Source organism: Nipponia nippon, unplaced genomic scaffold, assembly GCF_047370975.1.
Source record: "Nipponia nippon isolate SJK-2023a ecotype South Korea unplaced genomic scaffold, ASM4737097v1 scaffold_9, whole genome shotgun sequence".
Classification (NCBI taxonomy): Eukaryota; Metazoa; Chordata; class Aves; order Pelecaniformes; family Threskiornithidae; genus Nipponia; species Nipponia nippon.
In genome coordinates, this window is record NW_028262413.1 from 48,509,835 (window position 1) to 48,535,292 (window position 25,458).

The 25,458-nt window shown below is 56.2% G+C and overlaps 1 protein-coding gene across 11 annotated transcripts in view; it reads right to left on the bottom strand.

The window, feature by feature from the left end:
• LOC148050334 (uncharacterized) overlaps positions 1-25,458 on the bottom strand; it is an 81,046-nt gene that overhangs the window by 45,059 nt on the left and 10,529 nt on the right. For 7 of the 11 annotated variants that reach the window (XR_015701570.1, XR_015701569.1, XR_015701563.1 and 4 more), the window contains 2 exons: positions 17,000-17,102; positions 16,448-16,559 (listed from right to left, as the gene is read on the bottom strand). Coding sequence is in view for 2 of the 11 variants with exons in the window: in XM_087744984.1 (XP_087601110.1) it covers positions 16,448-16,559; positions 17,000-17,102 (215 nt within the window). In the remaining 9 variants the exon portion in view is untranslated. Of the gene's footprint in view, positions 1-7,790; positions 7,949-16,447; positions 16,560-16,999; positions 17,103-25,458 lie in introns of those variants that run through there. The other 4 variants (XR_015701573.1, XR_015701567.1, XR_015701566.1 and 1 more) reach the window with 2 other exon arrangements.

The following is a 25,458-nucleotide window of genomic DNA, read 5'->3' on the forward strand; positions in this document are numbered from 1 at the left end:
GTTCGTGCTGCTTTCAAAACAAAATAATTGAGGACAGAAGTGCAAGTGCAAACTTCCTCCGGAGCCTCTCCGAGCCCTCTCTGCTCCGCCGCGCGCGTTGCCAGCTTGGCACCGGGTTCTTCTGCATATGCCCCAAAATGAGAAAAGTAACTTCTAATGAGTCAAGACTGTAACCTTGCTCTGAGAGCAAACATATGCCACCGCAGCTCCCTTGGCAAAGGCACTTGGAGCCGGTTGCTGGCACTTCAGTAAGAGCTCTTCCCATCCAGGCTGCAGACACTTTGGGGCTCTTGATAAGGAACACGTAGAGCAGGTGAAGAGCACTGAAGCTTTGCAAGCTTCAAAGGACCTGCTGGCAGAGCCTGCCGCATCCCTGCTTTATGTCAGAAGCAGCCAGCCGCGCGAGCAGCCAGATTCCTCCTAGGGAAACGTCCCTGCAAACCGTTAGGGATATTGTGGAGCAAGCGGCGATTTGGGTGGTAAAAGGCACCGTTACAAACACCAGCCACCAGCATTGAGAGAGGGTGACACAATCAAGAGAGCAGGCGGACGCAGAGAGCTGCAAAGCCCCAGCATGGCGCTGAATCCCGGGAGCCCGCACCCTCTCCCCAGCTGTCCTTTCCAGACAGGAGAAAGCAGCAGAAGCGGGAATGTGTCCACCCCGATGGGCAGCCCTGTGCAGGGCCAGCCCAGAGTTGTTCAAGCTGGAAAACACCTTTTTGATAGGGGAAAAAAGAAGTCCCCAATCTATAAGCTTTTTTGCCAACAGTGTAAGTTTAGGGCAAAAACCCGACAATAAGTCCAAAAGCATCCCAGGAAGCGTTGTCACAGGAAAAAAGGAAAAAGTGCAGTTTTTGATGGGGAATCCCCAACAGATGGGCAGGATCTTCCACTGTCACCTCACTGCACCCCAGCAAACCCCTTTCACACGGTGCAACCCACCTCCAGGCCGGCTGACCTGCCACGGGGCCAACGGGAGCCAGCTGACCACCACACCAACCACCGTCAAGCAGAGTTTCCTGCATTTACGGTGGGATCTCCTGCTGGTGGCCACACCGGGGGTTTCCCACCTGCGAAAGTCACCTGCAGCTGGAAAAGGCGCAAGGTGGGAATGAGGGATGCTCTGCTTTCTCATCAGCCACCGAAGTTCTCATTTACTACACAGCCCTGTTCCCAAATCGCTCGCGTGGTTCTCGCTGAAGCGGATGCTGTGGTTTTCTCGTCTGAAATAAATTGCGCAACAAACTCAGCCCAGCGTTGAGAAGCATTAGCTAAAGCAAAGCAGCTCTAATAGTGCTGGTCCTGTACGTCCCGCTGGGAGACTTTCAATTGATGGAGTTACAAGAGATGAAATATTCAGTAGGATTAAGAATTTGGAGGAGGTGGAAATCAAAGTGAAAAAGAAAACAAGTAAAAACAGCTTAATCTAGCCTTCTAGCACTAATTGTCATTGGGATTCAGGCTAAAACAAACACAACAAAACGAGCTGCCAATTTGAAAGGGGAAGGAAGAGGGTGAACATGATTCCCATCGCACCGAAAGAAACCTTTTTATCTCCGCACCGCCTCAGACAGCAGCAGGCAGGGGCCAGGAGGCAGCAAGCAGGCAGGGACCACCCCGTCCCTCCCACCCCGGCCCCGCGAGCAGCGTCCGTCCTTCCCAGACCGGCAGCGATGCCTTAGCGAAGGTGCCACCACAAACGCCCCCGGGCAGGGCAGGACCCCGCGGGCAGACCCCGAGCTCTGCAGACCCCCTCATCCCCGGCGTTGCCCTTGCGCTGCTGGGGCTGAGGCGCAGGAGAGGCAGATTATCTTACAGGCGAAGCCGAGTTATCCAACACTGCAATTTAAGTTGACAATTACATGGTAACCGACTTGCACACAAAGAGAGGCTCTGGAAGTATTCCCAGAATACAGAAGTCTGACAGTATCCACCCAATCTGTTGCAACAACAAAGAATACTGGAATATGTCCTTTCATTTGGCAGAGGAGTATTTTATTTTTTTAGGCTAGGTGGAGAAATTTAGCCTGCTATTTAAGGAGCATGTTGTGCCTTAAGAGTGACAAGCCAAGAGTTTCACTAGAAAGTCAAACTCAAACACAAATTGCATCCTGCCACCCAAGAAACCAAATTGCACCGAGGAAAGAAATTAGCGGGGCCGCATCTGCCGTTAGGGCCTGCGTTTTCAGTCTTGGGAAGGTAAAATGGGGCTTTTTACAGCTCCCTTATACATTCCCCTTCTCTGCCCTAGCTCCAGGAAAAACAACATCTCAGCAAGCATCTTCCTTTTTTTTAAACGCTCCCTCGACGGTAAAGCCGGATCGTTTGCAGGTGTCTGTGCCGCTGGAACAGACCCGACGCGGCAGCCGAGGGAACCAGCCCGCCTTCCCCTCCCGAGGTGCTCAGCACCTCCCTGGAGCCCCCAGAAGATGGGTGTCCACATTCCAACTCGGGAATCGGGAGAGCCACGACGTGGCTATTTACTCTGCAAATGTCAAGAAACCACAATGCCCAGCTCGTGCGGGGAGACGGAGAGGCAGGACCGATGGCTCAGCAGCGGCTGCGGGAATGCAGAAGGAAACGCTCATTAACTTTCTCGTGTTTTCCTGGTACTTTTATATCAGGACCTTCTATTAAAAAGAAAAAAAAACAAAACAAAACAAAACCCAAAATTCTAACAAGGGAGATTTTGTGTGCTAGAAGATAACGTTGGCAGGCTATAAAATAAAGCATTTCAGGAAATCAACCCTGAAAAGTAAAATCGGTGGCCTTTGCAGGCTGCGTCACGGACCAGCACGTGCTGGCTGGGGAAGGAGCGCTCGAGCACCCGGTTTTGCTCTGAGAGAAGACAAACAAGGAGGAATAAAGACTTTATACCCGCAGCATGGACATCCCTAAGGAGGCTTCTCCATGTTACCCAACCCTGGTGCTGGCTGCGTGGAGCAAAGCAGGGTGCTGACGGCCGCAGGGCTCAGCTCCGGGCGCTCCCACGTCTCCAAGCCCCTCGGCCTCTTTCCAAGGTCTCTGTCAAAAGGCCAGTGGCACAAGCATTTCTCGGGATTATTTTTTTTTTTTTCTTGTGGCCTTGCTTCTGGTGGATATTAGTCAGCTTTCCAGAGCAGAAACCTCAAGCCATAGCCACATTTCTGAGCTAGCTCATCACTGCCACCATTCCACAAACCACTTCCTTCCAGGTTACTGGCAGCCGGTCCCAGCGTGCGATGAAAGGGCAGGAGCACGGCTGGCGGCGAGGAGCTGTGCATCCCCAACCCCGTGCTCTGCAGACAGCGCGGGCAAAGGGGTTTTTTGCAAGACGCGGGCACAGGCCATGTACAGGGTGTGAGAGAGGAGGTGGCACGGAGAGGTGCGAGGTTATGACTCCACAGGGCACCGCGAGCAGAGGTGGAGAAGCCCCAGCCCAAACCCACAGGACTCGGCTCACCGGGAGTTTGGTCACATCGGCCCCAGTCCAGCGCCGGGGTAACCACAGACCCCGTTCCTGCTCCATTAGCAGCCCAGGCAGAACCAGCTCACGCCTGCCTGTGCAGGCAGCATAGCCTCCCCTATCCAGGAGGCATCTTTCTTGGGGGAAATGGGCTTTTATGGCCCAGCAGATCTGCCTGGGCAAGTTTGGAGGAGCTCAGGGACAGCTGAGCCACTGCAGGTGTCTGATGGCAGCCCTGCCACCTTCCCTCCATCTCATGGTACTGGAGATGCTGGCCTCCAGCACGGGCCCAGGCAGTGGCCAACCATGCTGCGGACTGGTTTCAGCAGCAAGGTCTGAGCCAGGACTGCTGACATGAACCCAGCACCACCACACTCACACCCCTCGCTTTTCCCTGCAGAAACAAACCCTCGGCTCGCGCAGACAGGACTTTGGGTGCAGGAGGTGCGGGTGAGTCCGAGGGACGGCACAGCACCGGCAGCGGAGCCGCGAGTCGTGGGTGCTCCAGACACAGCCAGCTAGACACTTGCGCTCGAAATGAGTGTTTCACAAGAACTCACTGTGGATGGGAAAGCGCAGCACCTTGCCGTATCTGTCAGCTGGTGGTTTAGCAAACTGCCGCCCCGCTGCTGCTCTCATCTCCTCTCTTCCCCTTCCTCCCCGCCCCGCGCCTGCCCCGCTCCCCGTCTGCAGAACCTTCCCGCCTGGCAGAGGCAAAGCGCAAATCCCAACCACTCCACCATGGGCGCTTTGCAAAAGCTGGGGCTGGAAAATTTGGAGCAGAGAAAGGAAAAAGGGGAAGAACTTGAGGGATGCTCAGAGGAAACAGAGAGCACAGGGGCAGAAACCCGGCGGGTTGGCCCAGCTCACTGCTGTAGAAATGGCACCAGGCTGAGGATGCGAACTGCCCACGATGAGCACGTCCTTGGAGCCAAGGCGAAAGTCACGGCAGCCGGGAGGAGGGACGCAGCACCGCGATGCCGGCAAAACCCTCCTCCGAGTTTCACAGGTGCCAGGGGAGGCAGACACGGGCCCGGCACTCCTGGGTTGATGCAACGGTGCAGCAAAAGCCTGCACAGAAGGATGGGAGTGACATGAGAAAATTTCACCGTTAAACAACCACCTTTCCCCTTCAGCCCCAAGTCACCCCGGCACCGCAGGGACCCGGGCAGAGCCTGCCGCCACCAGCTGTCCCAGAGCAGCATGGCCATGGCTCCTGCCCGGGAGCCAGCGCTGCATGGGACACGCGGGGCCGCAGGGCAGAATTTATCCATCTCACCCACAAGAGGCAGGACTGAGGTCCCAGCGGGACACAAGGCTGTTTCAGCACCCAGATGAAGTTCTCAAATTACTCAACAGAAACCAGCTTCACTCCGGCGAGCCCTCCAGAGCCACAGACCTGATCACCTCCCACACCACAGTCCTGGGGGAGCAGAGCACCCTGTCCCCATCCCCGTGTCCCTGTCCCCCCAAGCTCGTTGTCTGGGGCTGGCAGCAGAGGGGAGAAGCAGGATCTGCTGCTCCCGCAGGAGCGGCATCAACATGGACCACTATCGACATGGACCACTTGCACCCCACCTGCAGCCAGGGAGCAGGCAGCAGCGAGAGCATCGCTGCCCCGCCGGGGCTGCTGGAGCTGCCCGCCCACAGAGATTTGTTTTCTTTAGAGAAGATCTCAACTTGAAGGGGAGAAAAAAAAAAAAAAAGACCCCCTCCAAAAAAAAAACAGAAAAGAAAAAGAAACCACGGCCACATCCTGCCTTAAACTGTCGCTCGTGATCTGTTATTTGCTGATGAGGATGCACGGGGAGCAGCGCTGGGGGAGGGAGCTCTCCTCCACTTGCCAAGTAACACTTCAGCTATGAGTCAATTGACTGAAGCCACAAATCCATTTGCTTATGAGCACGAAACCACAGCAACCCGTGCTGCTTCTCAGGACCACATGTGCCACCACCTGCCTGCCGCTTCGCCCCACTGCAGAGGTGCTCCCTGCCCAGTGGGACATGCTGCAATAACCCCTGTGAGCTGACCCCGATGCTCCCTGGGCTGGGACCCCAGTGCCCTGTCCGGGGCCGGCTGCGAGCAGGGCTGAGCCCTCCTGGCACCGGGCTGCAAGGATAGGGCCATTGCATTGCTGCAAGCAAGCTGGGAGAGGAAAGCAGTGCCGGGTGCTGGCCCCCGTTCCTAAGTTATTTGCCCCATGGCATCCCTGATTTGCAGGCTGGGCTCCCCGGTCCATCGCTGTGCGGCACCATGGAGTGATGTCTCTGCAGAGCATCGGCCATGCCCCGGCCCTGGCAGCGGCTCAGGGATCACACCTGCACCAAGGAGCAGCCCGCGCCCGCTGGCAGCGAGGTGCTGCCACCCTCACCAGGCAGAGTTGGACCCCTTTACCCACCGGCGTGGGGCTGGGTGGGGTGGAGGCTGGGACCAGGTAAGTCTCCTGGTATGCAGCGTTTTGAAAGCCCTGTGCTTTTTCCCTGTGGGTTAATAAACACTCAACGTGGGTGGCTCGTGACTCACGAGCTTCATTGCAGAGCGCTACAGGTGCTGCTAGCGTGAGGAGAGCCAGCAACTCGGAACTGGAAGAGGGAAAGAAAATCCTGAACAATTAGAGGCTGCAACCATGGGCCAGCCGGGACCCCGTGGGAGGTGCTGAGCGCCCTGGGAAGGGCACTGGGGGTCCCTCCTCGCTTCCTCTGTGAAGCGCTTGTGTGATGGCAAACGGCTACGGCATCACACGCCCACCCTGGGATGATGCTGCGAGGCACAAGCGGTGCAGAAGGCTGCCGGGGCACTGCAAAATGACTCCCTCGGGGCTCTTCATGGGGGAACGCAACCACTTCATCACCACATCCAAACAGCTCTCCACCGCAGGCAGGTTTGGTGGCTTTGCCCTGAGCTTTTGCTCCCAGGAGATCTCCCTGCAGCCAGCTGGAGCAGGGCAGCTGTGGAGAGGGTCTGGGTGGCTTTGGGCATCACAGACACCCCGGGTCCAAGCACCGGCACAGCAAAGCATCCCCTAATGAGCACATGGTAGTTGTGGGAAAGGCTCAGAGACCACACGTGCACCGCACACCCTCCCTCCCAGCTGCGCGAGAAGGGAAAATAACCCCCAGGTGCTGCTGAGTGACAGGAAGCCAAGTGCCCCCGCGCGCCCCCGGGCACGCGCCCGCTCCCTGCCGCCGGCCAGGACGGCGCAGCCTCCCCAGAACCGGGCCCCGGGTTCACACGATGCAGCACCTCCTCCCTGCAAGCTGGGGTTATGCTCTGCAGCGCAATTAGGAGGAGAAAACCAATTACGCAGTAGAAAAATATGCGAGAGAAACAGCAAAGGGTGTTTCTGGGGGGAGATGTTATCTGCGAAGCAAAATTGTACTCTCAGGAGCTTTGACAGGTTTTGAATGTTTTACTGTGGCACTACATCACCAGGAGAAAACCCACACTGCCAGGAAAAGCCACATCCCTGCGATCAGAGATACCGCCTCTCCCCGCCTCCCGCCGTAAAATCAGAGCCACCGAGCACACTCGCTGCCTGCCCAGCACCTTCCCCATCGCCTGCTCAGCACCTTCCCCATCTCCCGGGACAAAACGAGGCTCAGCAATCGCAGGTTCCTGGTGGGGAGAGAGGATTTAGAGAATTGCAGGAGGAACAAACAGCTGGAGAAGTCCCAGCACCTGCCAGTGTTATGGTCAAAATTCATGGATCTGAAGCTGTTTACGCGGTCGGGGCCAGTCCCCTGCCCGCTCCGGGTCGCTACGCCCCTGCCCGCTCGAGCAAAGGCAAAGGAAGGACTTGGCTCAGCCGTGTTAATTCCCCATCAGGGCCATTTCCCTACCGAGGGCTTGTGAGTGCCAGCGGCACCCGATCAGCGCTGACGACGCTCAGCAGGACCCAGCACCGAGCGGGGGCCAGGGTCAGCACGGGGAGCTCCCCCTGCCCCAGCATCCCCAAAGCCGGGCTGCAAGCAGCACTGCCCAGGCTCCTGGGGCAAGCGGCCTGGGACGCGTGGTCAGCCAGGACCGAGGTGCAAACTTGAGATGCAAACAGCAGGAACAGCCCGGCTAGCAGGGGCCAGGGTGCTCGCTAAGCACCCACGCCTTAAATCAAGGCTGCGAGTCCAGGGGTGGGCTCCTGTCCTGCTGCAATTCAGGGGTGCAATACAGGAACCCACCCCCAGCCCAGCTGGGTGCTCACAGCCCGGCCGGGGGCTCACACCCAGCCTTTCCACCCAAAAGCCCCACGCAGCAGCAGCAGCGATAACCAAGATCTCTCTGCGTAGACCAACAGCAAACAAACCCATTTCAAACAGGCCACCAGCACCTCCAGGGCAGGAATACTCACCACCCATTTTTTCTTTATTAAAGCGGCGCTGCATGGAGTTTCTGGGAAGAGCCACGTGCACGTTATCCCCGCTAAGGATTTTGCTCTTGGCTGCAGGTAATAACCTGCGCCCCGAGTTGGCTCAGCAGGAGCAGCACCCGCTTCAAAACCGAGGCTGCGCTGGCATTCATCAACAGCAGCACTGCCCCGAGGAGGAACCGAGGAGCCTCTCCCCTCCCTTCCACCGCGCTTTCTCTGTGTTAACCTTTTTGGCTCCTTTATTAAAGCAACTGAACAGTTTAGACTTTTTTTTCTTCCCCCTTCTCCTGCATGGTTCTCGCTGTAATCTGCCTTGAATATTTGATGTGGAATCCCTTGTGAGAGCGAGAAGTGTTTTATGGGCGCTGGAGGAAAACTCTCGCAAAGAAGAAGTGGTAATGAGTACCCCTGAGTACCCTCTCGGTTTCACAACTGCCTATGTTTAAAAATGAGCAGAAATTGGGCAAGTGGTTCTCATCTGGGAGCGGAGCAGCCTCTCGCTCCCAGCAATGCTCTGCCTTCCAGTAGCTCGGTACAGCCGAGCAACGCTTGTTTATTCCAATTGAAGCTGACACCAGCAGCAGCCCAGACCAACCAGATGAGCTCACGTGTGTCCTGTTTTATTTCCAACTCAGATTAACAGCATCTCTTTAATTTCTAATGGCCCATTCTGGGATTTGCAGGCAGTGTTCAAACAACATCACGGGCTGCGTCTCCGCAAGCCCCTCCGCTCGCGTATCCCCTCTGTGACCAACACCGTGATTTTGCACAATGCAAAAGCTCTCATCCCAATTACATGGGATGAACTCGCAGGAAGCTTTTCATCACACGCACACGCATTTTTTTTTCATATCCAGGTCTCTGAATTTAACACAGCAGACAGGATCCCTCTCCTTTTCAAAGGCAAAATATTCCCTTTCATTTCCAGACCCCTGTACATCATAACCCAGAGCAAACCCCGCACAGAGCCGCACAGCGACGCTGTGGCTCGGTGTCAGAATAAATTGCTTTGAGAAGCCCTGGAGGTACCTCTGCTCATCTGGAAGGGAGTTTGCCCCCAAAGCACGCACCTGCGGGGCACCCGGCCAGGCTGGCAGCGGGACGGGGAGCTGCGCGGCGAGCCAAGAGCGGGGCTTCGGCAGGGCGGCCGGGGAGAAGGCTTGGGGCAGGTAAAGCACCGCAGGCGCTCGTGCATCCCTGCACCTGCAGCACTGCGGCAGGACCGGCTGCCACGCAGCAGGCTTCGTGGTAACAGGATCAAACAGAAAACAGGCTCTCGGATCCTTCGAGAGCAGCGGGGTCCCGCTTCACCGGGAAGCCTGATGAAAACAGCGGATGCTTTTCAAGGCCATGGCTCGTTCACAGGGACAACTGCAAACCAGCCACAAAGTGGGAGGACAGGCAAATCCGTGGGACAAATGAGGCCTCGCTGGTGTCTTGCCAAAGCCTTCTCCCTGCCCATACTGCCTGCAGGAAGAGCTGGAGCCAGGGCTTGGTGCTCGCGGGGCTGAGGCTTTGCAGGCAGCGCCTGCACGCACGGCTGGCTGGCCAAGCTCTGCAAGGAGCGGGGGTCCGTTTCGGAGATAGAGGGGTTTTGATTATTTTGGCGAGGCTTAACGAGTTGATTAGTGCAGCTTGGGCAGGGCTGGGGGTCTCCCGCAGCTGCTCGGGCTTTGTGTCCGAATGCCCCAGGCAACTTCGCCTTCCTGTGCCCCGGGGGGCCATACACAACCCCTCACCCATGCCGGACCAACAGCCCCAACCTGACCGGGGGATTATCTGCCTGTTCCTGGACAAACCAGGGCTGCCGCCATGCAAAGGCTGTCTGTGGGCAACCAGCTGGCAGGAAGAAGCCCCCACAGAGCCACGGGGGCTCGCGCACGGTGCCCGCAGCTTCCCAGCCCCTCCGTGAGGGCTGCCACCGCACTGCAGCTCCTACAGAGCCGCCGTGGGGCACAGGGGCAGGATTCGGCCCAGGAGGCTGCAGCACCTCATAGGCTTTTGTGCCAGAGCTCCGGAGCCACGTCCCGTGTCCTGCAGAGAGGCAGCCCCTTCTCTGCCAGATCCCCTCCTGCTCGCTCCGTGAACCAGACCAACCTGGGCAGCTGGAAGGAGCGACACCGGGGAGCAGCCGGGCTCCCAGACGAACCAGCACGTTGTAGCAACATGGGAAAGAGATTTGGTTTCCCCCTGAGCTTGCTCCCATCCCCACACTGCTGTGCTGCAGCAGGATCAGAGAACATTATTAAAATAGTGTCATGTTACCTATCAATAATAAATGACCAGAATAAATTCACTGCTCTCTGCTTAATAACCCTACCGGATTTCCATTTAAATATCTGGAGAGAAATGGATCTTTGTTCAATGAGCCTTTCAGATGAACGCAAGTGCTGCATTTGCAGAGGCAGCCCAGGAGAACCTAGCCCAACTTTTAATGGGAAAGTACTTTTCTCCTGCCGCAGAACCAAGCTGCAGCAGAGGGAGGAAAAGAAGCTTGGGACAGGTGAAATAAATTCAATATCACCGATGCGCTCCTGTTTAGATGCAGCCCGAGCATCCCCATTCTCAACTCCCCATCAGGTATTTGCAGCTGATAACCACTACCACTGCTGATCCCTGGCTCCCTTGGCCAGCAGCACTATCAGGATTCCACGCCCAGGGACAAGACCTGTGGCTATGGCCAACAGAGATGCAGCAGAACAGCGAAGCTGGTCCTGAGATGCTCCCAGCTCACGAGAGGCTGTAGCAGAACCCTCAAACCCCCCAGGCCAAAGGATGAAATTAAGCCACCAAACCCCATTTGACCTGCCCAGTGCAAGGAGCAGCGATGCTGGGAGAGCATGGTCCCTCCTGCTGCACACCAGCCCCCAGACAACCTCGCTGATTCTGAAACCACGCTGTCCTTGGGGATGCTCTGCTCTGTCCTGGGCATGTTTTAGCTCAGATGGCTCTTGGCCTTTGTATTAAAGATGCTACAGGCCCAAGGTGGCTGTGTTTTGCAGGTGATGGCTCCTTGGAGGGCGATGGAGCATGGTACCCCGGATGAGAGGTACGCCTCAGCTGCAGGAGCCGGCCTGACAGCATAAGAAACCCCACTTTTCCACCACTGCAAAGTGGGACAAAACAAGCGGGCCAGCACCAAAGAACCCTACCGCAAGCAACAGCAGGTCTTTGCCCTCCTCCAGGCTGGCAGAGCCTCCAACAGCACAGCCCATCCTAACCCTGCTGTCCCCTGCACACGGGGTGGCGGGGCAGGGCCAGCACAGTCCCCGTACCCCTGTGCACACGGGGATGGGGCACACTGGTCCCAGAGATGGACAGAAACACCTTGCACCAGGCCCGCCGCCCTGAGCAGAGAGCAGCGCTGAGCCTGCACGGGCTGGAGCATCCCATGGGATGTGCGTAGGAGACGCAGCCCCTGGAGACCTCAGGAAGGACCTCGCTTCGGTCCTTCCTTCCATGCAGGGAAGGCACGTGCACAGGTCAGCACAGTTTCTTTTGTTTCAGCATTCACATAAAGCAAATTCTAAAGGGAGGACAAAAGGGAGAGGGGACCTGGGGCTACGAGGAGCTCACCCAAGGAGCTGAGGAAATGGCGCTGGTGCTTTGAACGTTGGTATCACCCACACAGCTAACCGAGCGCATGCCTGAGCCGGCGGCTCAAAGGTGCAATGGCTGCAGCACGTGAGCGTGCCAGGAGGCTCGTTACCCCCTGCCTCCGCCTGCCAGCCCCCTCTGGCTGCGTGCACCGAGAGAGGCTTCCCGCAGGCATCCAGCGCAGACCCGAACCCTGCAGGAAATGCAGCCCATCGGGCCGAGACTAACCCCAAACGATCAAACGGGTTGGTTATTTGCGGCGCTTGCTTCTATCTGATAGAAACCCAGATTTGGGAGCAACTTTCCCTCCTTGCTACATGCCCGAGCAATACAAGAGTATTACACTTTCCTCTAGGAGCCTTGCGGTAAGGACAGAGGAGGAGCTTGACTCCCTGAGTGCTCCTCCTGGCATCCCATCTCCTGCTCTTCTGCAGCCCTCTGCTTTCCACTTGCTCTGCTCTCGTCCTCCCTTCCACGCAGCCGGGGCACCGCGCCGGGAGCACAGAGGGTCGATGCTAACCAGGCTCGCGGCTTGCAGCAGGGGAAGCCCAGCTCAGCCCATCTGTCTTGCACCAGAGCATATGCAGCCACCGAGAGCAGCAAACAGGCACGTCCCAGCTGCGAGGGGACCGAGTCCGGCGGGCCGCAGAGCCCAGCTCCCCCCTGCCCACCGAGCCTGAGCCTAAAGCTCACCCCGGCTCGGAGCCAGGCGCCCGCCTTGCTGCACCGTCCGTGCCAACGAGCATGTCAGCGGTGCTGTTGCGTGCGTTTTATTTTGCTTTTTAAGCATGTCAAAGCAGACTGTTTCCCTCCCATTGCTCTCAGATGTGGTTGAATTGTTTTCGCCAAAACTTCCCAAATACAAAGTTTCAACCTAAAGCAGACATTGCCCACAGAAAGTTTTTCCCCCCAAGCTAACTGCAAAGTTATAAGCAAATAAAACTGGATTTAATAATGGGAAATATTCATCATTCTTGTGCATACGCCTCTGAAGTAAAACCACCCTCGTAGAAGACATCCTTCTCCAGTAAAGCAGAGTTTGTGCTGGATGCTCACTGCTTTTTGAACCAAAGCACATGGAAGACCGGGTTTATTTCCCCTTCATGTGGGCACAATCTCACGGCAGTTTTCAAATCGCCTTTCTTTATAGTCTTAAAAATTATCGAGGAGCTGCTTTGTTACAGCCTTTTTCCCACAAGGTCCCCAAGCCAGCCTGCCCCCAAAAGCTTCCCAGCACGGCGAGGTCCTCGGGTCTACCAGCACTGAAAATCCCACCCGTCAGTTCGCGGACACTGAATGACCTGTTCCATTTTTCAATCAAAACCAGTAATGAGATGTATAAGGGCACCTTAAAGCAGCTGCGGGCCGTAAAGCTGTGGAGGGCGGTGGGAGAGCAGTGCGCCAGGGCAGCGCGGCCGCTGGGAGCCCTCGCCATCGCACCGGCGCGAGGGGCAGCTCCAGAGCCGCGAACACGCGTTGCCTCTCCGCAGCAGCATGCTTCGCCTGCTCTCATCGCCCCTCCACGAGACGAGCCGGCAGCGCGGAAATAGCAAAGGCGGCGCAGGCAGAGAGCATCCCTGGCACATCCAATTTGCCGTCTCCCCACCATTGCTTCCACAGTGAGCAAAGTTTTAATTTGACGTGGACCTCGACACCTCGGAGCTCTTCGTTCTTCAAATCTAGAAACTAATTAAACCTGACCAAGGAAGGTTTTCAGATTCTGTGTCTTTTTTTTCTAATTGGAAATCATAAGAGAAATGCCATTGAGCGTAAAAATACAATACAGTCTCAACAGCAATGTAAACATGGCGAGGAAAGCTTCTCACGACATGGCGTCGTCAGACCTTTACTTAGTGATTCTAATGAAATTGCTTTGAATTACACGGCCTCCTTAACGCAAAGCTCCCACGAGAGCAGGGCACAGCGCCGGAGCCCCGGCGGGCAGGATCAGGCAGCAACATGTGTTTGGAACAGGAGACTCGCGGGCTGGGGTTTTGGATCTGCAATAATTTGTTATGGGACATTGCGCAAGCTACATCAGGCATGTTTTGGTTTTGGTTTTTTTTCCCCAGAGGGGACATAAAGCAGCCCCCGTTGCTGGTGCTCTGGGAAGGGCAGCCCCAGGCGTGCGCGGCCCCGCGGGGCAGGCTGGGCTCCGGCAGGCGGCGGTGCTTTCCAGGCTGCACCGACACCCGCCCGTCCCTGGGCCCATTCCTCGCCACCCAGGCACAGAGGCTGAGGTTTAGTTGGGGTTTCACGGCTGGAGGTTTTCACCAGTGCATGAGGCTTACCAAGGGGTTTGGAAACAGGGAAAATAAGCAGGAAGATAGAAGTCCACTTCAATCAAGCACGGTGTACAGACGTATCTCTGCCAGGACATAAGAAGGGAGGAAAACCATCAATGCTCCAGGTTATTTCTTTCTCCCAGGGATCTGGAGCAACAGGGAGGACCACAGCAAGCCGAAACAGCGTTACACACACCATGCTCGTTCCAAATTTGGGACTGAAAAGGCACTTTCCCTCGGCCACGTACAACCTCCGCCTCTTCACCCTGCACCCTTGGGCCACGGAGCAATGAGACTGAGGTGAGCAACCGCCTGATCTGCTGGTGGTGGCACTGGGTGCAGGTCCTCACCCCACACACAGACCCGGCTGGGGAGGGGACATCGCAAGGTGCAAGGTTCAGCCGCGACGGCACGTCCCCGTTGACTGTCCCAAATAGCCGGCACTTGCCAAGAGCCCTTTGAAGACACCCAGGTAAGTAACATCCCCGGGCTCCTTTCAGCCCAAGCCAACACAAGAGGTCAGAAGACCTCAGCCTGACACGAGGACAAGCTCATACTGATCCATCCGAGAGGCCACACGTGCCCAGGAGAGCGTGCACCCCAGCTACGGCGAGGAGGAGGAGCGGGTCTCTGGCTGAGAAAGGACAGAAAACACCGAAGTCCTGGCTCTCAGACACAGTTTGTCTCATTCTTTCACAATCGCATCTGCTACGGGCTCGCACTCTGCCATTTCAGGGACGGGTGCCTGGGGGAAGGTCGTGCTCTGTAACCTCACATCAAGGTACCTCCCAAGCCGGGGAATTTATTATTCTCACTGACAAGCTATGATCCCTTAAAGACGCTTCCCTGTGTCCTTCCATCTCACACAGCTCTTCTCCGCCAGCCTGGGAGGCGCTTTTAGATGCTGCCTCTAGTTTAAATGGAGGACGACACAGAGCAGGTGAAAACGCAGATATCTGGAAGCGACAAATCTCCCATTTCCCTAGGAGCATCTGCAAAGCGCGAGCCTCCAAGCAAAGCTCCTCTTCCCAGAAAAGGAAAGGAAGGAAAAGAGCAATGCTTCAAAAAATCAGAGCTTCCTTTACAGGGATTAAAAAGGAAAAAGATGCAAAACATCCCATAAATTCCCATCTCTCCGAGGCAGAGCCGCGGAGGCGAGAGCGCGCAGTCGTCTGACAAGGGCAGCACCGTACGGCACGCTCCTCCGCCACCGCAACACCTTCTCCCCGGAGATTTGAGATCAATTCATTTCCATACTGGAGACAGAGATCATTTGTCAGCTTTAAGAGGGACAACATCATCCCCCCTGCTGCCGAGCCGCGGCGAAGGCGGACAGCTTCATTTGAAAAGCAAGCATCCCTTTGGGTTTGCTGAAAGCGCCCACCGCATCCTCGTGCTCTGGCCTGCCGGCGGGCAGCAACGGAGACACCGAGCCCCGCAGGGAGCTGGGGGGACCAGCAGCTTCCCCTGGCGTCCTGCAAGGAAGGGCCGGGAGGCTGAAGGTGGATGAAAGGGCTGGAGGGAGGGGGACGAGCCGGCGGGATGGGCTGGGGCACATCCAGCATCCAGCTGAGCTCCGGGTTACACCGCTCCTACGTCAGCCTGGGTTGTACATAAGGGACAACGCACACGACGCCAAGGTCCTGTGGATGCTGGGGCCGCTGGTCCCTCCTTATGTCGAGGGCAATGGCAGGGATGGGTAACGCAGAGACAAGTCATCCGCCTGGCACTGCCCGAAACTATTGCCGTGTTCCTGATACTCGGGCCGGGGGAGGTAGGAGGGAGGATCGCGGACTCATCTCCGCTCCTTATTAATTTTGCATGCGAAGCGACCCGCTGCAATACAAGAGCCAAGCCATGTAACCCAGCAGCCCATGGTAACGGGCTTGCCCATATCAAAGTTATTCATCTAAAGGACTGGGCGAATGCACACAAAGAAAGAAAGTCTCTGTAGAAACCAAGAAATCAAGCCTGTGAATAATGTATCAATCAACAATCTCTTCTTTTGGACTCAACAAGTACTACTCAAAGCGCTCGGAAAAAAGTGATTAATCTCTGATGTTATTGTTAAAATCCACACCAATTTGTTTTTAATAGGCACCAAGTGCTCTGATGAAGAGCATCAGGAATAAAGTCTTTAAAAATTAATATTTCTTTCTAAAGAGTAAGCTGATTTATTATACTTTAATCCTAAAAAATCAGAACGCTTTCTGCATCTCTGCCCGAGCAGCTCCTGGAGCGGCAGCGGCTCAGAGCTGGCGGCACATCTGCTGCCAACGACAGAGCTCCGTGGGGATGGAGTCAGCCGCGGGGCCCGGGGATGACACAGGTATCTGTAGGGTGAAAGCACGGCGGAGGCAGTAGGCACGAAGAACTCAATTAACCATCCATATGTACCCCGAGCGCCCATGGCTGGTGTTTAATTTAATCGCAGAGGGAGCAATGAACCTTCCTGGCCTCATAACGCATGCATTCCGTTCTCATTACAGTCAGCCTCGCCAGCCTGACCGCTGTCCGCGTGAGAAACGAGAAGGAAAACCAGCAAAACCCAGAGATGAATATCAGGAATGCCGCTCGCTGGGAGACACCTCTCAGGAGCTTGCGCTCCCTAGCAGCTACCGCCGTGCCCTCCCAGCCCCGGCACCTCCAGGTCCGAGCCTGCGGCTTGCAGGAGCTCCCCGTTTCTGGGCACTCGTCAGTGTAAGGAGTGAGAAAGATGCCAGCTGCTGGTGGCCACAAGGCCCCAGTAACACTCACCGGCGTTGCCGACTGCCAAGGTCTCTGCTCCAGACTGCAGACAGCTTCTTTGCACAGCTCACAGCACCGACCCTCAGCAGAAAGGGGCTCACGGGCATCGATCCACGGAGTGCTACACACCAGCAAAGAAGGGGGAAATCACTACGTCATTATCCAGGCATGAAGTCCAGGGCAAAGACTGCTCATCCACATCAGAGAGAGTTTGCAATTAAAAGGCCAAATGATTTGGGAAGAGCTGAGGTGAAGGTGATGCTAAGGTGACTTGCCGAAAGGATACCAATGCCGCTATTAAAGGTCTACAACACAGCTAGAATGAACACATCCACCCCTGGAGAATGGGGCGGGATGCAGCGATACTCAGCACCCGGAACAGTTTGCAATGAACAGGATCCTCCACCGCTCAGAGCCCAGGAGCAGCAATGCACTGCGAGCGAGTCCCCAGGCACCAGGGGAACAGCAAAGAAAGGTCCCCAGGCACTAAAACTGAAGCTGCTACCACTTGTTCCCCAACACCACGTGCAGGACTAAAAGACACGTTGAGATGTTACTCACTCATGAGCAAGGATGAGGCGGCTGAAGTGCTTCCATAGCATCGCCTGGGAAAGAAGGCAGAGGAGAAGCCAGCACCCTTTGCCACGCTGTTTATCTCAGGCCGCTAAACGGTAAACACAAAAATGCCCGCGCCTGATGAACGTGCTCCAGCCCTCGCCCCTCTTTGTGCACTGCATCCCTGCCAGGTCCTCTGCGGTGCAGCCTGCAGCCCGGCCGTGCTGCCCACACCGCTTCCCCTGCCCCAGCCGGCCCCGAGAGCAGCGAGGAGGGGGCCGGCGGAGGGGGAGAGCACTGTGCCCCCCACCCTGCTCCCCTGCAAAGACCCCCGCCAGGCTTCACCCAGCGTCTCCCCGCTGCGGCTGCAGGGCAGGTGGTGATACACGGCTTTGTGCCTGTGCCCAGGAGACCTTGTCTGGCCCAGCTCAGGCCTGGGGGCTGCCAAGCAGCGAGGGGGCTTCTGCAAGCTCTGCGGGCAGCTCGGGAGCGCTGCCGCTGCCCGGCTGGGGTGGAAGGAGCAGAGGATTGCTCCTGCAAGTGCACCTCGTGGAAGCGTGGTGCTGAGCACTGGCACAGCTCGGCACAGCTTGACACGGCACGGCATCACCAAGAACACCCAGAGCCTGGGAGCCAGGCCCTCGAGAGCAAGGCGCTGCAGAAAGCCCTTTATTAACCTTGCCTGGGATCCCCAAGGCGTCTGACAGCAAAGCAGCTCGCCCGCGTGCGTGGGCACAAGGAGGGGATGTCAGGGCAGCGGCTGCGGGCAGCGATCCCGACGGCTGCACCCTTCCCTCTCCCCGGGCCCCCCCTCCCCGCACGGGCAGCGCCAAATGCTGATGCGGATGCCAAAACCGTGTAAAATGCACACTGAATTCTGGGGAATTAGGAAATTTCCATTTCAATTCAAATACAAATTAAAGTCAAAGTTGTCATCAAAGAAAAGAAGAAGATGAGGATCAAAGTGATGCAACACTCTGGGAAAGGGAAAGATTAAAGAAAGTAAATTGAACAAGATTTTAAAGAGATATTAAAAGGTGTTAATGCAAGCTAATGCAGCTAATGAAGAGAAAGGGAGGCCATTCAATTAACATTTGCAGCAAGTAGAGGAGAGCTTTCTACACCTCCGCTATAACATCAAAGGGTGGATGCTACCTCTTATTAAAAGGGAACATAGAATATTTAAAAGGCAGAATAGATTAAAATAGATTTCAGATAATTACGTCTACCTCCATAATGGCAACAGTTTATCATTATATTCCAAAAACAAATCTAATAATATGTGCCACATACTGCGGTTAGAAACATTCTTTGAAGTGTTTCAGAAAAGCAGCAATTAAACTAAAGTAGAGATGGGTCTGTGGTTTCTCCGGGTAATGGGAAACTTGAAATGTCCAGCCGAAGCTGGGAACTTCACCCTTCGCCCAAGCTCGCCCTCCTGGCCTCCCCCAGCGGGAACGCCGGGCCGCGGCCGGGCGAAGGGGAGGATGCTCCGCACGAGAGGCGCGAGCTGCGATATTCCCCGCAGAGAGGAGACGCGGCGAGCCCCGCTGCGTTATTAATACGAGGTGACGGTCGCATGCTGGCAGCCAGAGCGAGCGCGTCCTCCCGGGGACCTTCAAGTAAAATTAAGAGACGCGTGCTGTAGCCAAAAGGACCAACTGCTCAGCTGCAGGCTTTGATCAGCGCACCCTGCTCTCCTCCCAGGGCCGAGCGCTCGCCCTGGCACTGTCACAGCAACGCCGCCTCCTTCCTCCAAGCTTCACCGAAAAGGGACGGGGAAGGGGGGGCTAGAAAACCCTGGCGAATGCAAACAGACAGACATAGCAGCCTGACAACCCACAAGAGCAAAATGACAAGCCAAAAGCCTCCTTCTAATCGCCCCTCCAGGGTTTTGGTCCTGCTGGCAGCGAGGATGCGCCGCACGTCGGCACGCCGCAGCGCCTGCCAGCCGGCTCTGCTGCCGAGCCCAGCGCTTTAACACGGCGGGGGTTTATGCACACAGGGGATGTTGTTTTGTTTGGTTTTGAGCAATAATTAAAGATAATTTTAGTATTTGCAAACACCTCAAAACTAAACAATGCAGACCAAGTGCAACGCTATCTCCCTGGATCGCGGTGGCTGCTATGCAGATTGATGTGTTTTTACCAGCAGGGATTGCTTGCGGAGCTCTGCGCCGCTGCAGGGATTTTATTGTCACAAAACTAAAACAGGAAAAGAAGTGGAAAACCTGTGTCTTGGGAATAGCAGAGGGCTGCGATGTCCCCACCATGCCGGGACGCACCGCAGCGCCCAGGGCCCAGCACGAGCGCAGCCAGGGCAAGGCTGGAAGGCCCGTTTGGTAAATGGTGTTTTTTCTGTGCTGGCAGCATTTATTAGCTCCAAACTGGAATCTCATTTAGAGGCTACAAGCATGTTTCTGTGCAGGAGATGGGCTCTGACTGGCCTGAAGCAATGTCCAAGCCAAAGTCCCTTGTCCCCGTCCCGTTTCTCAGCGTCTCTGCACGCACGGCACGCTCCCTGTACCCCGCCGGTGCCAGGCTGCGGCCAGAGGGAGGGAGGCTGATCTCCGGCTGTGGATGCGGGAGCATCCCCAGGGCCAGATCCTCTCCAGCTTTTAAGACAGGCCTGCAACGGCTCCAGAGCCCCGTGCTTTTCCCCCAGCAGCCCCTTCGCTGACGCAGCCCAGCCCAGCCCTCCAGCACGCTCCCACCGCCGAGATGCTGCCAAGGCAGAAGCAAACACCAAAGCTTTTCTCTCTGGTCAAGGGGGGAAAAAAACCAGACGCTGCATTAACCCCCGGGCAAGACGTCTGAGAATAAGAATCGATGTATTTTTAATTTCCTCCCGAGAGGCTCAGCACCGTCCCTGGCTCCTGGGAGCCAGTGGGCTGCCTGCTCACGTATCCCAAAGTGCGGAGAAGCCAAAACCACCTGAGCCGGCCAGGACTTGGGTGTTTCAGGAGACCCGGGCAAATCTGTCAACTGCTTCTGTGGCTGCTGGAGCCAGCGCTCGGTGGCATTTTCTCAAATTTGGCCAGAAAGAAAAGCAGGCAGCAGGGAAGGGTCCTCTTTTGTTCTGTTTTGGGGTTTTTTTGCTTCGTTTGATACCGCTAACAGAACAGCAGCATGTACCAAAACGGGGGTATTGTGAGCAAACGCCACCCAGAGCTGGTGGTTTAAAGATGCTCTGGCCAGCTCAAATCTTGCTCCCCCGCCGGATCCCTGGTACCGTCGGGCAGCAGTCTGTCTGCTGGCGCTGGGAGAGCAGCCCCCAGCAGCACTACAGCTGCAGGGGCCCATCGCCCGCACGAAGGTGTTAAAGGCAAGGGAGCGAGGTCTGGCACTGCAGCGAGGAGCCAGCTCGTGCTGGTGGACATGAGCACGGCTCGGGTCTCTTCCTCACCCTTCCCTGCTCCGAGCCGTACCCACAGCAGCCCGGCCCCAAGGCTGCCAGAGCTCTCAGGCCCACGGGAGATCCCTTTGCCAAAGCATTTCTTCCCTCTCCTGTCCTTGAACATTTCCAGTTCATTGATCTTGCCCCTGAGATGCTCTACCTTGTCAAAATCTCTTCTAGCCTTCTTGGGTAATGCTCCTGCCCTGCAATTTCAGTCTGACTTTGAGCTGCCTCCATCCAACAGGGAGGAAGAAGAGGTGGAGAAGAGGTTCAGACTCAGCAGGAGCTGGGGACCCGCTCCTCACAGCAGGGACGCCACGCAGCAGGCACAGACTGCCACGCTCTCCCCACGCCAGGCAGCGCTTCGGGCAGCTCCCGCATCGGCTCCTGCTCTCCATCTCCTGCAAGGGGCAGCCCAGGGAGGTGGGCAAAGGGAAGGACCTGCCCCAGCCCCCCCAGCACTGCCCAGCCTCATGGCAGCCCAGGACCTGCTCCCGCTTAGCCGCGGACATGGCCCCGGAGCAAGAGCAAATTGTGCCCTTGTGCCACGGGAGTGGGATGGGATTAGGAAACCTCACCACTGACATGGGTCGGGTGATGCAGGAGAGGAATCCTCTTCAGTCCGTTTGCTTTTCTGTTCCTTTCTCCCTGGAAATCGCCACCGAGTCCGGCTGAAGCCCTGCGGTAGGGGCATCCCGCTGCCGCACGAGCGGGTGCTTCTGCAGACGGGGCTCTGCGGCACAGCAAACCTCCACTTGGCAGCAATCCAGCGTCTCCTTGTCACAGCATCAGTGAAACCCACAGGTTTCGGGATGGACCGCTCAGCCTGATGAGCGGAGGAAGGGCAGGATCTCTCCAGCTAAGCAAGGGCATATAAAACACACTGAATGAGCAGAGCTCATTATTTCAAGTGCCAGAGGATTTCGTTGAGATGCAGCAGCTTAACAGCACGGCATTAGCCTGGTGACCCGCTCACCTCCGCCGAAGGAGCGTTCAATCCACTCCTCCTCTGCTCTTAGGAGCGGGTCTGGCTAAGGACGCACCTGGGGACGCCCTGCCCGGCCCTCGCTGACCAGCGGGTCACCGGCAGAGCCCCTTCAAACACCCAGCGTGGAAAACCTCCTCACCCCTCTTCGGAGAAAACCCCGGGTTTGGGGATTCTTTCACAGGCAAACGTCAGCTCTGATGAAACGTTTCAAATTTTCCCATGGGAGTTGTCTAAACAAAACATTAACATTTTGACTTAAAATGTCACTTCACTCTGGTTCTTCAATTAAAAACAAAATGACATTTCAAGTCAAAACGTCGATTCGAAACGGATTTTTTTTGTTTTACTTTAGAAACCAAAATTACATTTCAAGTAAGAAAGACAAGAGAAAGGCTTGTTCAGGAGCGCTGCTTTCTCCTAGGTTAGCTGAGCAAACTCCCCAGGAAACCCAAATTCTGCAAACAACCAGTTTTAAGAAAGCTTTTTTCCATTTAAAAATTTTCTGCCAGGAAGATGCTGGTTCCCGAGCTAAGTCACATCACCCCACGGCGGCGAAGGAAAGCCCACCGTTCGCCCGAGGGGGCCGGGATGGTCCCCGCGTCGTCAGGCTGAGCTCTCCATCCCCCCGATGGGGGCCGTAGGGCAGGGAGCGAGGCACCGCGTGCCCGAAGGAGGCTTCGCCCCGCGGCCCCCGGCGCTGCCCACCCGGCCATAGCCCCCACCCGCGGCAGCGCCCGGCTCTGCCGATTTTCACCCTTGAGCCGCTGGAGACCGCGGGCAGCCTCGCTTCCCGGTCGAGGCGTTTGCTTGGCACTTAACACCGTGATCACAGTCAGATCTTTCCTCTGGTAGAAGCACGAGTCAAACAAAAATTCCCTGAGCAGTTTACTGGAGGAATTTAACATCCTTTCCTTGCCTGTTTTGTTCTATATATATAAAATATTATTTTATGCACTACAAAAATACTTTGAAACCAATTTATCCTTAAGCGTTACAAGGCCTTTTTCTTCCAGCTGCAAAAACATCTCGCAGCAGGTTGAACTTCTCCCCCGAGAGGGCCGTGGCGTGGCTGCGCCGAGCCTCGTGGCAAAGACATAAAGCAAGAGGAAGATTGCAGACTGCGTTACAGCGTCAGAGGGAGTATCCTTTGCTGTAATTTAAATACCGAATAAGCAGTTACCAGAACAAGTAACTATATGTTAGAACCTGGTGAAATGTTCACAATAAACTTAAAACCATACAAAATTCTCTTGGTTTTGGCCCTCGGTCCAGACTCCAATCTGATGTTATATCCATCACGGGGTGCGCAGGGGCCGGGTTGTGAGCGAAGGCAGCCTGCTGGTTTTATCGTCGGATGAAGATTGTGAGAAATTCCACTTTGCAGTGTTTTCACATGAAATTCAGTCACTGCAACCAAGTTTGCTTGGGGCTTTGGGCTTGCCAGAAAGGAGCAGACCCACAGCCGTGATCCTGCTCCCAAGCAGCGGCACGGCCACCTCGCTGGCCGGGCTTTCCTCCGCTCAGTGCGAACTGGCACCAACGCACAGCTCGGGACGACGCTACGAAATGAGAGGGATGGAAGGATGGAGTTTGGGAGCACCTCTGGCTCTTGCTGGGCCACAATTTTGGCTTACCTAGAGCTTTAGGATGAAAGAACGCATCGATGCATAAAGACATGGGGTCGTACCACATGTCTCCGTATATAATTATTTCACGCAAAGCACGACCTTTTCAAGCAGAGGACTGAGGGCATCTCAGGCTGGTACGTCCAGCCTCTACCTGCCCCGGGTGCATGTTGCAAGCTGCGGTTGAAGGTAAGAAGGTACCTACCACCTTCTGCTCTCCCAGAAGCTGACCCAGATGACTGCTCTGGCCCTCGTGGATCTTACTGGACCAAGGCCCCTGGATAGGACAGCTGAGGAACACCTACTCTGTGCATCCCGAGATGCAGGCAGACACAAGCTGTTCAACACACGGAAGACTCGGATGCGCTGGGAATAACAGGTAACGGACATCTTGGTGCCTAGGGACCCTGCTGGCAGAAACACACATGCCAGCCAGGCTTTACGGTCCTTTAGCATTAGATCACACATGAACAAGAACTTAAATTTCAGATCTGGATGCTCACAGAAATAGTAAGGCAGCATTTAGGTGCCCAAGTCATTTTGAGATGGAGCGTATGTGGCTCCAGACAAGATCAGAGCTCTGCTGTGGATACACACAGACATGTTTCTGCTCCAAGGAGGTTACTTATAAGGCAAGGCTGGCAAAAGAGTAGAAAAAGTGGCCTAGGGTTGTGGAGAAATTTGCTCGAGGCCACACCAAACCAGTGCCAGAGCGGAGAACGGCATCCAGGTCTCCAGCTCCCACCCCAGGCCCTCGACAACCGAACCACATCCAACGGCTTCCCGAAGATGCAGCCAAACCAAACCACAGACTCGCGTCTCGGTTTGTCTGAAGCGAACAAAAAGGCGGTGAAAGTAAAATCCATCCTTTCCCTTTGGTCCTTCCCAAACCTTTCTGCCGAGGAGACACACCGCCAAAGCTGAGCCCAGGGGAAGGGAGCACGGGCTCAAGCTAGCAGCGCTCTGGCACGCTCCAGTCACTGCTGCCAATGCCTTTGGAGGCTGATGGCACCCGATGTCCCACTTCCCCAGGAGACCTTCCGCACTGATCCAGCACGGCTCCTGCCCACGTTCCCACAACCCCGGCACGGGGCAGAGCAGAGCGCCTGCTCCCAACGGCAGCTCTTGGGGCCTGGAGCTTGCGTCCCTCCAGCCACGGCTGACGCGGCAGCCGAAGGCCAGCACGAGCCGACGGCTTCACCCAGCATCTCCTCCACCACTTGTCTCCACCACCACGGGCGCTGGCAGCGAGAAGCGCTGCAGATTTCCTGCCGTTACACGGTGTTCCTTCCCTGCACAGCAAAGGAACTGTCACTCTGCTCTAATTAGCCAATTAGGTCCCTAATTAGCTGATGTAATTACTCTAAGGAAGTGATTTCATTTAAGAAAAACCTTACTCCCGAAAGCAGACGGAGCCAGCCCGTCATCAGCAGGAGCGGCCGGTGGCTGCCGACACGGCGTGGGCCGGTGGCCAGGCCTCGCCGGTTGCCTGCCGGGGCCGGCGGAAGCAGCTCGGCACACGGGGAACAAACAAAGCGTCATCCCCGCAGCCGGAGCAGAGTCAGCGCCGGGCGCACCTCGAACCCACAAAGATAGCTTCCCATCAACAATTTGTTCTTCAGAAAGAGATCAGATAATCTAATCAGCACGGCTCCATCTGTCGAAAGGACGGGGGGGGGGGGGGGGGGGGGGAAATACTGCTTATTTACATTTTTCCCCTTTCTTGATGTAACTTCTAGATCTAATCAGCACCAAGCTGTGCTTTAATTGGAAATATATAGCAGACGTGCATTTCCCTACAGCTCATTTGTTTCTTCAGCACAAAAAACCGTCCGTCAAGTGGACAAAGTGGCACTCGGCATCCTCCTACCTGGCCCGAGACAGGTCCTCCGGCTCCCGCCGGGAGCTGGGGCCACCCCAGGGACAGCGGAGCCCCCACACAGCTCCCTCCTGCGCCCCTGGGGAGCCAGAAGATGGAGGTGGGATGCTGGAAGGGACTCGCTCAGTTGACCAGCTCCCGGGCTTGCACCGCGCTGTTCAGCGGGAGCTCCGGAGGAGATAGCACGGCCGTGGCTTCGAAGCCTCGGATGAGCCCCGCGTTTTGACTTGGCGCCTGCGTACCCCACGGCAGGCAAAGGAGCCCGAGAGCGAGGCATCCTCCCTAGAACAAGAAAAGCTGTTTCTGCGTGAGGACGGGAATAGCTGCTCTCCACCGACTGTGCCTCGACAAGCACAGTATCTTCCCCAGCCCTCCAGCAGCTTTAGCTGTAAAAGTCTATGCAGATATTGTGACCTTTTAAGAAGGCAGAGATCTGCGAGGTTTAAATAGCACTCCACAAAGGCTCCCAGGCAGGGCCTCCGCCAGACAACTCGGATACAAAGCACTCGCAGAGACGATTTCCAGGTCAGCAGCGATGCAGGAGGGCGAGGAGCCTGCAGCAGGGGGGCGCCGGGGC